The sequence below is a fragment of the Notamacropus eugenii genome, chromosome 5, assembly GCF_028372415.1.
Source record: "Notamacropus eugenii isolate mMacEug1 chromosome 5, mMacEug1.pri_v2, whole genome shotgun sequence".
Lineage (NCBI taxonomy): Eukaryota > Metazoa > Chordata > Mammalia > Diprotodontia > Macropodidae > Notamacropus > Notamacropus eugenii.
Genome location: NC_092876.1, coordinates 343,300,501 through 343,315,068, shown reverse-complemented (window position 1 = coordinate 343,315,068; position 14,568 = coordinate 343,300,501). Strand labels below are relative to the sequence as shown.

Genomic DNA, 14,568 nt, shown 5'->3' with positions numbered 1-14,568 from the left:
TTGACTGAAATAAATTCCCACATTGGACAACATTCAAACAGAGATGTCTCCATCCACACCCTAAGTCCATCTACTTTGTTAGGAGGTGGACAGCAAGTTTCATTTGAATCAGTATTTCCTTAAATAAGCTGACTGCTGGGGTTCCAGACCTGTACAGCTGAGAAATCATGCCTAGAAGGACAGAAAGATGTGACGAGCTTTGAAATTTAATCCTATTCTAATTATTTTGGGGGGAGGGTTATATTTTTCCTTTTAAAATTATTATATTTTATTTTTTACGCAGTGGTATTTTATTTTTCCCAATTATACGTAAAGGCAATTTTAGCTTCATTTTTACAAGATTTTGAATTCTAGTTTATCTCTCCCTTGCCCTCCCCTCTTTCTAAAATGGGAGGAATTTGATATCGGTTATATGTGTGCAATCATGTAAAACATATTTCCATATTAGTCACGGTTTCGCAAGAAGAAAGACCAGAAAGAAACAGAATGAGAAAATGAGAAAAAAAAAGTGAGTGAAAAAATTATGATTCGATATGCATTCAGAGTCCATCAGCTCTTTATTTGGATATGGATATCATTTTCCATTGTGAGTTCTTTGTAATTGTCATGGACCATTGTGTTGCTGAGAGGAGCTAAGTCATTCATAGTTAGTCATCCCACAATGTTGCTGTAACTGTATACAATGTTTCCCTAGTACTGCTCATTTCAGCTTTTGCATAAATTTTTACAAGGCTTGTCAGGTTTTTCTGAAATCTGCCTGCTCATCATTTCTTATTGCACAATTATTCCAGTACATTCATATGCCATCACTTGTTCAGTCATTCCCCAGTTGATGGGCATCCCCTAAAGTTCCAATATTTTATTACCACAAAAAGAGTTGCTATAAATATTTTTGCACATGTAGGTCCTTTTCCCCGTTTTTACATTTTGTTTTTGATTCAGAACTATGATTTCCTCAGTTTAGTGAACTCTATGTATAAACTCTCTCCACTGATGGGAATCAGCAACTCATCTGTAACTTGCAGACTTAGGGAGTTGCCTTGGACACTGAGAGTTTAAGTGACTCACCCATGGCCACACAATTAGTATAAGTGAAATGCAGGAAGACTTGAATACAGGTCTTGTTGATACCAAAGCTAGCCCTATCTTGACTCTTTACTATGTTGCCTTTCTAGAGTTGTGTTGGTGTATGTTTAACAACCAACTCTGGGATGGGGGTGATATATACATATTTTTGAATTTTAATCTTCATTATTAATATTGTATCCATCACTTTCTTAAATCTAGACAATTAACAATAATTAATCAAGTCCTGATTTGTAGCATTTGCCAGATTTCCGATTTGTAAATGCTTGTAGTGAAAATTTAACACTCAGCTCCCCTGAGCTGTTTCAAACAGGCTGACACTGTGCTCTCTCTCATCATTAAAACAGGAAGCATTCCTATAAAAATATTTGTGGTGTCTTTAAAAAGTCCCTCAAACCAGGGTTTGCCTTTTTACTTAGAAAATATTTGGATTGTCTTCTTTTAGTTTGGCCAATATCCTAGGGAGCTTGAATATATGGGGAAGGAGGAGAATGGGAATCAGGTTGCTCTGGACAGTGGGAGGCAGGATTGGAATTCAGGTCTTCCTGACTCCAGGCGCAGCTTTCTATCCACTGTGCTAGCAGCTAGCATTTAAAAAATGTGTCCTGATAATGTTTACATGATAACTTTATATTTAAAAGGAATAACAAGTTATATGGAAGAGATGTGCAGTTTCATGTGCAAATCATCTTTTTTATTATACTATGTTATGGAAATGCTTGCTTTATTCCATAAATTAAAAATAAAATAAATTTTAAAAATTTTAAAAAGAAATTAAATTCTATAGTCTGTAAAGCCAGTAACTGCCATTTTTCATTTTCAAATTCTTAGTGCTTAGCCTAATAAATGATAGGTACTTAATAATGGTGGAATTGAACTGAGCTGATTGAATTATGTTTTATGGGGCAGGCCTACTAATTATTCAAAGACAGTGTTATCTTAAAGGTATTATAACCAGTGGTGTGCTGGTAAATGTTTAACAATCAACTCTCAAAGAAAAGTATATAATACACCCTTTTAAGTTAACCTGAATTATCTTTTCTTTATAATTTTCTTTTAAATTTTCTTATAAATTTTCTTTATAATTTCCCCAAGTCTAGAAATCACCAACAGCCTTATTACACTGTGGCATTAGAGTATAAACAAATGCACACACTAAAGATTTAAGAATCAGCTCTCTTGAACCGGTTCAAACTGGTTGCAGCACACGTCTGGGGATTCCAAGGCACTGAGTAGTAGAAACTAAGTCTCTTCTTTGCTGCTGGCCTGCTGATTATCCGTCAGCTCCTCTTACCTGGACTACTAAATTTTTGATGAGAACCTAACTGCACTGGATACTGCAGTGAGGAGAAGAGCCCAGAAATAGGAGACAAGGTTCTGCCTTTTAGTGGGGAAGGGAATAAGCGTATATATAGTGTCTACTGTGTGCCAGTCACCGTATTCAACACTTTTTACAAATATCCCCTTTTATCTCTTTATTTTATAATCTACTTGGAGAGAGAAGCTAGAGTAAGATCTTATATTTAGATGTGGAAAGGACCTTGGAGGTCATTTTCTTCAATGCTCTCTTATTACAGATGAAGGAACTGAATCCTAAAGAACTCAAGTGACTTGTCTGAGGTCACACAGGTAGAAAATGGCAAAGTTCAGGCTCCAACCAACCTAGTCCTCTTGACTCCTGACTCAGGACTCTTTCCACTGTATCTCACTGAGAATTTGAATGACTTAATTCAAAGTCATCCAAAGTCAAAGAGCAGCCAAACACCATAGTGGATACAGCGCTGGGTGTGGAGTCAGAAGAAAAGGGCTAGGGTCTCCCATTGCATCCTGGGCCATCTCCAGTCATCCTGAGGAATATCGGGCCACTGGCCCCAGATGGCTCTGGAGGAGAAAGGGAGATTGGTGACCTTTCACAGCCCTCCCTCACTCAAATCAAAGTCAACTGCAAGCCATGTCACCATCTCCTTGATGTCATGGTCCTCTTCAAGAACAGAGGACAAACACACAACCTGCAGTCAGAAACCCAACCTCAGACATTTACTAGCTTCTTGACCCTGGACAAGTCATTTAACCTTGTTTGCCTCAGTTTTCTCATCTGTAAAATGAACTGAAAAAGGAAATAGCAAAACATTCCAGTATCTGGAGCATCTGACCCCAAATGGAGTCATGAAGAGTCAGACATGACTGAACGACAATAATAAATGAGAGAGCAGTCAAGTAAGGGCTGAGTAATATGATGCCAATGATAAGAGCAGTAGGAGTTCAGAAAAGAGCAAATGAATTCATGTAAAACCTTTATTAAACAAGTGATATGTGCCAAGCACTGGAGGGAGGAGAGGGATCATGGAGAAGAGTGGTGAGACCTGAGCTAAGCCTTGGAGGATTGGGGGATGAGGGAGAGTTTGAATAGATAGGGAGGAGGAAGGAGGTAGGTATTCCATGTTGGGGAAAATGATGAAAGGATGGAGGGTGGAGAGAAGAAAGAAACAGAAAGATTGGAAAACTATCCTGCTTCCCCATTTCCTTCACCTCTTCTTTAGTTCTCAGATACCTTCTTTTCCTTCCCTTCCAATCTCCACTGACTTTGATGGCTTCCCCTAAGAATCATCCAAATATCCAAAGCCAAGCATTGAAAGTAATCGCTGAACTGAATTTGGAGTTGGGGAGCCCAGATTCAAAACCTGTTTTGTCTATATACTTATTAGCTGAGTAACCTTGGGCAAGTCACTTCCTTCTGTGGGTTTCATTTTTCTTGATTGTCCAGTAACGGCAATGTACTAGACATTCTCTAATGCCTAGGATTCTGTAATGAGATGTCAGCTTAAAGACTGTTCTCAAGCTTTCAGGAGCTCCATAAATTTATAGATAGACTTTGTAGGGGAGGGGCAGTATAAAGAAAGAGGGAAGAAGCGGGTGATCACGCTGTAACACCTTTTTATTAGTACAAAGAAAATTGAAATACAAAATAAACAATTTCCTTTAACAACTGAAAAGCACCGAACCATTAAAATATTCTTTAAATCAACAATGTGTTCACATCCCTCCATAAACACTTTTCTCTGTAATAACTTGGTGCTGTTTGCCAAGGCAAACAATTTGTAAATGAAAGAAGAAAAAACATTCTGCTGACTTCTACCTCTCAGAATGCCTTGTTTCCTTCAAGTTCCATTTCCTACCTGAGGCCTTTCCCCATCACCCCCTCTTCTTGTCCACTTTGTTAGGATTTTCTCCTTAAAATTACTTTGAGTTTCATTGTAATTAGGCATTACCTGCAGGCTGCTTCCTCTGCTGTGGTTCTCTTTGGCAGGAAGACAGTAACAAAGGCTACTGCTGCCCAGGTTACATATTCAGATCTATGTACATGGTATGTGACACACACACTTGTAGGCTACAGCACACATGTCTGTAAGCTCCAGTCTGGCAGGGATTTTTTCTTTTCTTTTTTGTTTTTGTATCAAGTGCCTCATACTGCATCTCGCACATAATACTCAATAAATGTTTCTTCAATTGACTTGTAGCCTGGGCGTTCTCCCCTTAAGCTCATAGACTCTGCAAAAGCCTGGACTGAAAAAGATCTTAGAATCAACTCTAAAGCCAACTCCTTCATTTCACAGATAATGAGACTGAGGCGAAGAGAAGTAAGACTTGCTCAAGGTCATACAGCAAGTTGGTAGCAAAGTCAGGACCAAAACCACACTACTCACAGTTCAATAGAGTATAAGCTATGACTGTGGGACGTCTGTGTGCATTTTCCTTTCCCTGTGTGGCACCAGCCACATGATGTGTGATCAAACCCATGACTTTCACCTTATACTGCATCAAACTAGGTTACCTGACCTGTCTCACCAGGTAATACCTCTCATTTTCTTCTGCTCTTGCCTCCCCACTCCCAGATTTCACATTGTTCTTAAAGTACTATCTGTAGCTAGGTGGCAAAGTGGATAAAGCACAGAGCCTGGAATCAGGAAGACTCCTCTTTCTGAGTTCAAATCTGGCCACACACTTACTAGTTGTGTGATCCTAGGTAAGTCACTTAACCCTGTTTGCTTCAGTTTCCTCATCTGTGAAATGAGCTGGAGAAGTATCTCTGCCAAGAAAACCCCAAATGGGGGCCAGGAAAAGTCAGACAGGACCGAGAAAACACCTGATCAATATCTACTGTAAATGCCTATCAATTTTTGGTTTTCTCATTTGAATTTCTTAGCATTGATAACTAAATATTTTTTCCTTGTAGATTTAAAGGGACTCCCAACAATCACATTTTATCACATTACATGACCTCCATCTTAAAATTTTAACATAAAGAACACAGTCCCTAGAGACAGAGGACCTGAATTCAAATCCCATCTCTGGTCTTTACCACCTGCATATCCTTGGGAAAGGCACTTAATTTCCCTAGGCCTCAATTTCCTTATCTGCGTAGTAATATTTGTGATATCTACCTCTCAGGGTTGTTTTGAGGATCAAATGAGATAAAGGACTTTGATAAGCTTAAAGTGTTCTATAAATGTAAGTTATTACTTTATTATTAATTACTTTATTACTTTAACATTCCAGATAATACAAATAGCTTGCATTTAGATTGAACTTGAAGGTTTGCAAAGAAAGTCTTCTCCAACCTCTCTTAATTTTAGTTCTTTCTCTTGATTAATTATTTTCTATTTATCCTGCATTTAGCTCCTTTTGTATATATTTGTTTGTATGTTGTTTCCGTCACTAGATCGTAAGCTCCTTGACGACAGGGACTGTCTTTTGTCTCTTGTAGCTCTAGTTTAATATAGTGCCTGGCACACAGCAGGCACTTAATAAATTTTTTGATTGATTGATTAATTAATTATCTCACTTGGTAGATTGTGAGTTTCTCCAGGGCAAGGGTTATCTTTTGCCTCTTCTTGTATCCCCAGAGCTTAGCACAGTGCCTGACAATAGTAAACTTAAGAAATGCTTGTTGACTGACTGTTTTATTGGTTGTCACAACAACCCTGTGAGGTAGATCCTATTATTATCCCCATTTTAAAATTGAGGAAACTGAGACAGACAAAAGCCAAGTGACTTGTCCAGGGTCACACAGCTAATAAGTATCTGAAGCAAGATTTGAACTCAGGTCTTCCTGACTCCCAAGTCTAACATGCTACACACTGCATCACCTGCCTCAGATCAAAAGGGACTTTTATGTAAGGTCATTCTTGCTATCAGTCCTCAATATGTTATGTGTCATTTCTGTAGCACTAAGGAGAGTATTTGGACACAAGAATCCATCTATACCATCCCTGACAAGTGGTCATCCAGCCTTTGCTCAAAGATCTCTGCTGAGGAGAATCTACTCTAGATGTATGTGGATGGAGTACTAGACTTGGAATCAGGAAGATATGGGTTCAGATGCTACCCCTAATCCTTCTTAGCTATGTGACTATGAGAAGTTTTCTGAAGCTCGATTTGTTCAGCTATAAAATGGCTATAATAATGGCTACAAGTATGTACCCGATAAGGTCATTATGAGGTTCTAATGAGATACGTCTGGAAAGCAATTTGTGAGCTTTAAAATACTACATAAACTTCGGTTGTAGTGTTTTATCATTATTATTGTTATCATTAATATTATCATCCCCCTACTGCTACTACTACTACTACTACTACTACCACCACTATTGCTACCACTACTACCACCACCACCACTACTACTACTACTACTACTACTACTACCACTACTACCACTACTACCACTACTACTACTACTACTTCTACTACTACTGCTACTACTTCTACTACTACTACTACTACTACTACTACTACTACTACTACTACTACTACCACCACTACTATTACTTCCTGATGCAGCACACTTCACTTTGAGATATCTGTGTTAGAAAGATTTTTCTTATATCCACCTAAAATCTGCCTTTTTGGCTACTGCTATTTATTTTTGATTTTGTCCTTTAATTCCACATGAATGGAACCTAACCCCATTTCCATGAGGCAGTTCTTGAATCCAACAAGCATTTCTTAAGAACCTAATTTATGCTAGGTGCTGGAGATAAAAGACAGCTACCATCTTCTTCCCTTCTCCTCAGTCATCTTTTCTACAGGCTAAATATTTCCCCATTCCTCCAACCTATCTTTTTATGGAATATCAGATGCTCTCCAGAATATGAATAATCTTTGTAAAGTATCTACCCACAACTGAATATACTACTCCACATATGGTCTGACCAAGGCAGAGAGCAGCAAGAATATCATTTCCCTCTCTCTGCTCAGTAGGTCTCTCCAAAACGTAGCCTAAGATTGTATTAGCTTTCTTTTCTGACTGACACACCGCACTGTTGACTCATACTCAGCTTACAATGCACTAAAACCCCATTTTTTTCTGAACAAATTATCCAGCTATCCTACCCCCACCTTGAAAATTTTTTGAGCCAAGGTTAAGACTTCTCATTGAGCTCTGATGCATTTCATCTTGTTTAGATTCAACCCAATGCTCTAGTCTCTCATGATCTTTTTGGATCCAATACATTAACTATCTCTCCCAGTTTTATGTCAGATGAAAAGCTGATATACATGTCATCTATACCTTCATTTAAGTCATTGATAAAAATTTTAAACAGGGCAGGGCAAGGTCAAGTTCCTGGGATTCTCCTCTAAACCGCATCTTTTACAGGAAGACTTTCCCAACACCTCTGGATTCTAATGCCTTCCCTATGTTAATTATTTCCTGTTTGTTACGTATATAGCTTTTGTGTATGCATTTGTTTCCATGTTACCTCTTCCATTATGAACTTCATAAGGGATGAGACTATCTTTTGCCTCCTTTAGCATCCCCAGTAATTAACACAGTACCTGATACAGGATAGGTGCTTAATAAATGTTGATTGATTATTAAAGACCTTTTAAGTTGATATCAAACCAGTCATAGACTCACCTAGCTTCACATGAAAGTCTAGCCCATATTTCTCCTTTTGCTCAAGGATTGCAAGAGAGATTTTGTTCAATGCTTGCTGAAATCTAGGCAAAGTGTCACTTAACAGCATCCCCCTGGTTTACCAGTCAAGCAATCTCAGGATCATCTTCCCACATCAAGCCAGAGGAGGGAGCTCTCTTTCTGCTGGTTCATTTTCCTCACCCAACCCACCTTCCAGCAGGAGCTGGTTTGGGGTTGGGAGGATGCAGAAGGAAAGGGTTTGGAAAGCACATGGGAGGAGAGAAGGGAGGATTGCACAACCAAGATCAGTGATCAAACAAGACCTCGAAAAGCAGTCAACCTGACATTGCCTGAAGTTGTGCCTCAGAGATATTAAGTGATTTTTGCCCAGTCACGTACTTTGTATGTGATGGAGGCAGGACTGTCAAACACAGATTTTCTGATTCAAAGTCTAGTGTTTTTTTCCTCTGTACTGTGCAGTCAGTACCCTTTCTTAAATATCCCTATAATCTTTAGTACTATATTGATGTGCAATGAACAACCAATAAATAAATGCTGGTCATTGACTGAAGTGAGATAAATTAATGTTGCGTCCACTGCCCTGCCTTTACCAGAGGATCATAGGATTTAGAGATGAAAGGACCTAAGAGATCATCTAGTGCAATGTATTCATTTTGTAATAAAAAAAGCATTCATTTTCTTTCCCTCTTCCTTAATACCCCCTGGCAAAAAAACCCTTCTTAAAATATGCATGGTCAAAAAAATTAAAATTAAATTGTGTTAGTCACATTCAAAAACGTGTCTCCTTCTGCACATTTTGGGCCATCCTCTCCCTGTTGGGAGATAGGTTGTATGCTTCATCATCAGTCCTCTGAAATCATGGTTGCTCATTTTGTTGATCAGAGTTCTTAAGTAATTGAAAGCTATTCATTTATTGCAAGATCAGTATTATTCTATAAATTGTTTGCCTTCCAAGATAGGTCATATAAAGCTTCTCAAGTTTTTCTGAAACCAACCCCTTCCTCATTTTTTATAACACCATAGTATTCCATCACATTCATCTACCAGAACTTGTTCCATCTTTCTTCAATTAATAGACACTTGATTTTCAGCTCTGTCATCCCCAAAAGCTCTTATAATGTTTTTTGTATATACGCGTTCTTTTCCTCTTTCTTTGATCTCTTTGGTATATAGACCTGATAGTTATATTGCTGGATCAACGTTTATGCAAAGTTTTATAACTTTTTGCCAATATCCTCATTTTAGAGAGGGAAACTGAAGCGAAGAAAGAGAAAGTGATTGGCTTACAAGTCCCACAGCTGGTGAGTGACAGAGAGAGGATTCAAACTCAGAACTTTGGACTCCAAATCCCATATCCTCTTTACACAGTAGTTAGAATAGCATTGGCCATCACTGCCATCAACACCTTGGTGAGTGCCTAGAAGTTAAGGGCAAGATACTGATAATAGTGCAGATCCACACCACACTTAACCTGGAATCAGAGGACTTAGGTTCAAATTTCAGCTCTGTCACTCACTAACTGTGTGACTTTAGACAATTCACTTAACCTCTCTGGGCCTATAAAAATTAAAGGGTTAAACTAAATGAGTTTTAAGATGCATTCCAGCTCTAAATCTATGCATTTATTGAAATCAAAGATTATAAGATCATATAGTTAGATCTGGGAAGGGACTATAGAGATGGATTTTTCCAAGGTAACACAGGCTGAAAATGGTAAAACCAGGATTAGATTTGAAGACTTCTCACTCCAAATCTAATACTCTTTCCATTGTATCATACTGCTTCTCAAAAAGATGTCAACAGTGGCACTAGCCACAAGTTCTGATCTCCTCCTCTAATATGCATCTCTTGATGGGACTGAGAGCAGAAAATAATGATGCTCCCTTCTTGATCATGCCCACGATGGAAGAATTCTTAGTTTGGCCAAGCCTAGTGGCTCACAGGAGCTGAGATAGAGGTCCTTTTATGACCTTGAAAGGATGACTCCCTAACTCCAAATCTCAAGGGTTTACCAAAAGAAGTCCTTCTTTGGAATGACTGGACGATGACATTTATACTCAAGTTGTCCTTTTCTGCCCTGCTTTAGGTTTTGAAACACCTGCGGCACTTAAACTTCACCAACAATATGGGTGAGCAGGTGGATTTTGATGAGTTTGGGGACCTGGTGGGCAACTATTCAATCATCAACTGGCACCTCTCCCCAGAGGATGGCTCCATCGTCTTTAAGGAGGTTGGGCATTACAATGTTTATGCCAAGAAGGGCGAACGACTTTTCATCAATGAGGAGAAAATTCTGTGGAGTGGATTCTCCAGGGAGGTATGTACCGAATATAAGAAAGCCACGAGTGGTCTACTGACAACAGCAAATAGTGCATGGGCAAGATGGATGATTACTTTGGGGAAATGTTAGCTCAGAAACAAATGCCTAGCACTGTCTAACTAGATAGCTTCTTTGCCAGAAAAAATTTAGCTGCAGTGGAATCATGACAATCATTCACAAGAATAAAGCTTACATGGAGAAGGGAGATGAAATCAAATTCTACTTTTCCAGGAGTCCCACTATATCATTTTTGAAGTATGAAGCACTTTCCTCAGAGTTATGGAAACTCCCAGCAGTATAAATAATGGTAATAGCTGACATTTTTAAAATACTTTAAAATTTGCAAAGTGTTTTACATGTGTTATTTCATTGGGTCCTAATAGCAATCCTCTGAGATAGATATTCTAGATTATTATTAAGAAAACCCTCAATGTAAAAACAAAAGATATTAATAAAAAATTATGGAAGATAAAAAAATCCCTCAGCCCAAATTTCCCAGCTTGCCAAAAAAAAAAAAAAAAAAAAATTAAATAGCAACAAAAAACCAGCTGTACTGGCCTCTGTTCTCATTTATCATCCCTTCTCTTTTATCCCCCCCCCATCCCCATTCCTGAGCAATTCCAAACCACTGAACAAATTGTGTAATGATGATTGGGGCGGGGGCGTGAGGTGGAGGGGTGCAAGGAGGGGAGGGAAGGAAGGAAAGAAAGAAAAGACTCTTCAAATCTCAGTATTTTATCTCCTTTCTTGGATGTCTCCAGTTTTGGTTTTTTTTTTTTTTTTACATTTCAATAATTTTATTGAAAGGTCACTTTCTTAGAACCAGAACATAATGGTACTTTGTTAGGTTACTTCAGCCACCTTAAGCTTGCACTGATGAATTAGAAAAGAAATTCTTCAATGGATCAGGTGTTTAGGAGTAACTGAAGAGTGCATCTGCAAAATGCTTTACAAAATAAAGCATAAGACATAAGAGACATACTGTGGTTCTTTGGCTTATCTTTAAAAGGGAAGTTTTCTCCCCACAACATGATGTTGTCAAAGGGAAATTTGAACTAGTTAGAGCTATTGTGGAGGTTAAGCTATATACTTCACTGTTAACTATATGCTTTCCCAACACTAGTATATCAATTTAGATTCATTAACCTACAACTAGCCTTAAGTGCTCCTCCTGCCACATAATTAATTCAATTAAATTGCTGCATACTTGAATCTGGATAGACAACTCACTGTAGTCTAAGTTGAATTTTTACAGGAGCATTGTGACCATAACATACCACATACGAACTGCTTTAAATACGAAGCTCGATACTAAGGATCCAACCATAATCCTTATTTAAAAGCTCTAGATTGTTATCATTAGCATATATTATGTTAGAAGAGCACAGCTAAGGTTTCAGATTGACACACTATAACATTTGCTTGAATAAGAGAAATTAATTTTTTTTAAGGGGCTAGATATTGAGGTAAAAATCATTCTGTATAAAACTTTGCATACCGTATCACTTGTTCCCTAGGATAATGTTGAAGATCACTTAAATTTAACATGTCTATCTACAACTTCAATAGAATTTTATAATCAAATTTAAATGAAAATATATGCCAAAAGAAAATAAATCTTTAGAATTATTGGATTATCTAGTTGTGTAAGGCTTTAACAAGATTGTTTATACTGCCTCAAAGACTAGTAACCTTGACTATACTAAAGTGCATTTTTCCTAAGTTGATCTGTTTTGATATGAACTTGCATCACAATTCAAATAACATAAGTTAAAATCAATCACACCTTGCCATCAATACTACTTGTTATCAGTATACTGATCCAGATACTACTAGATTGGACCAATATTAACTGTTCATTCACAGTATAAGTCTCCCATCCTAATTCTACATTAGGGTTTCACATTTGAATTTTAGTTTTTATAAACATGCTTCAAAAGAAGATCATAATTTAGTCCTGAACACATTTCCAACTGCAGCACACATAATCAGTTTCCAACTATAGCCTGTTTTCCCCTCAAGTCTGAAAAGATCAATGCTAACCTGATTGCTACGTGTCAGGCTTCACAGCATAAATCCATTCTGATACTGGAGTTCACAATTCTGATGTGAAGTAAGTCCTCAAAGCTGTGAAATTTCTTCACCATAACAATCCTATTAAGGTCCAGTTTCAGGGATCATAATAGGATTATTAAGATGAGCGATTTTGTAATAACTATGCTTCAACTACGCCCAGACACAATCCACTTCAACTTCTGAACATTTGGTTTAGAACACTTGTTTGATGAGTATTCAGTTAGGCGCTTTACTACAAGTTCCTGCCAGAAGGTCAGATCTCTGCAATTTATCTTGGAATGTTTCTGAAGACATTCTACTCCTTCCATCAATTCTATAAATTTCTGTGCTTGAATCTGCAGTGCAGTTATAGACAATGCCAATACAGAAGGATTTTCTTTAGAAAACATAATCCTACACTGGCATGCCTTAAGCTGAGCTTTCAGTCTTTCAAAACTCAGGTTCTTTCTCCTTTCAAATGAAAAGTTTTCATGAATGAGTGAATCATAGAGCTGTAGAAACTGAAAGGCAGTAGTAGCTTTGACTTTCCAACACACCTTCTCTAACACAATCTTTTCCGTTCTCATCAGGTCAGAAATGATGAATTTGTATTGGCTTATTCGTATCAAATCAGTGGCTAATGGGACATTTCTCCCCTCCTCTGTCGATTTCACAGCCAGATAGAAGCAACTTAATCCCACACATCCAAGATGTTTGGGCTGTACCTTCATTTTGGATAGAAATCCGTCCGGTAAATTCACAGCTACAGAAAGTCTCTGTGTCAAAGCCAAAGAACTAGTTAGGCTAAGAAGGTCTTTCACTTCAGAAGCCCCTCAGTCTTGCTGTCATCCGAAGGTCTGTGAGCAGATTCAACTAGTCTCAAGCCACAGACCTTTGACTGACATCTGGACTCCTGTTCCAATAGAACATTCAGCTGGTACTGCAGCTTCTGAGCTTCAGTTGCTACCAGTGCCTCTATCATCTTGAGTTCCTCGTGGCAGCCCTTCCTCGGTAGCAGGCCTGCCCGCCAGAGGCCTGTCCTCTCCTCATCTTGAAAAATTAGTCAAAATGTCCTGGACGATGCAGGAACTATAGAAGGGAGAGGAGAGGGGCCTGAGGGGGGAGATGATAGAGGGGACTTACAGGGCAGTGACTCCAACGAGCTGAGAAGGATACCAGTCCCAGGCCGCGGTAGCGCTGAGGCCTGTCTCTAGTTCTTTTCTAGTCATCCCCTGAAAGTGAAGAAGGGTATGGAAGGGGGGAAGGGGAGGCATTAAATTTTTTTTTTCAGTGGATTTCTGATGAAGTTTTCTAATAATAATAATAATACTAATAATATTTACAAGTGCACTCCATATTATAGTTATGTGAAGTAGATAGCTTCCGTTGTTTTACAAGGTGGCTTTAGGGGTAACTAGGTGGTACAGTGGATAGAACTCTGGGCTTGAAGTCAGGAAGACTCATCTTCATGCATTCAAATCTGTCCTCAGACACTAACTAGCGGTGTAACCCTAGGCTAGTCACTTAACCCAGTTTGCCTCAGTTTCTTCATCTGTAAAATGAGGTTGAGAAGAAAATGGCAAACCATTCCAGTATCTTTAGTAACAAACCCTAAATGGGGTTACAAATATTCTGAAATGACTAAATAACAACAACAGAAATTTACAGGTAAGATGCCTAAGATATAGAGATAGGTCTCTCATGGGTATCTTACCCTATTCCCTACTGCTTTTGCCTCTGTCTTTTTTTTCTGTGAATTGGAATGGGGGTTGTTGTTGTGTTTGTCCTTCATTCTTGAAGAGGACCATGACATTAGGGAGATGATGACATGACTGGCAATTGACTTTGATTTGAGTGAGGGAGGACTGTGCAAGGTCATCAGTCTCACTTTCTCCTCCAGAGCAACTGGGACCAATGGCCAAATATTCATCAGGATGACTGGAAATGGCCCAGGATAAAATTGGGTAGGGGAGGAATGGATGAGCCTACATTTCTTCCTTTAGCACTTTTATGACCAATGACACTTGAGATGTTATTCTTTCAAGGTAGATAATGTCATCTTAGAGAAGTTGGCTAGCTAGCTTCTCCAGTGTAGTCATAATACCCAGAGTACCCCTCTTTCAACCTTACACCACCTCCTCCTCACTGGTGGTACAGTGGATAGAGCACC

General features: G+C 38.5%; 1 protein-coding gene and 1 pseudogene across 2 annotated transcripts in view; one reads left to right on the top strand and one right to left on the bottom strand.

Moving 5' to 3' along the window:
- CASR (calcium sensing receptor) overlaps positions 1–14,568 on the top strand; it is a 152,882-nt gene that overhangs the window by 108,485 nt on the left and 29,829 nt on the right. The window contains exon 5 of one of the 2 annotated variants that reach the window (XM_072613823.1): positions 10,110–10,340. The exons of the other annotated variant lie outside the window; for it this stretch is intronic. Coding sequence (XP_072469924.1) covers positions 10,110–10,340 — 231 coding nt within the window. The remainder of the gene's footprint in view (positions 1–10,109; positions 10,341–14,568) is intronic. 2 annotated transcript variants of the gene reach the window in all.
- LOC140506544 (cyclin-G1 pseudogene) lies at positions 12,539–13,395 on the bottom strand (annotated as a pseudogene).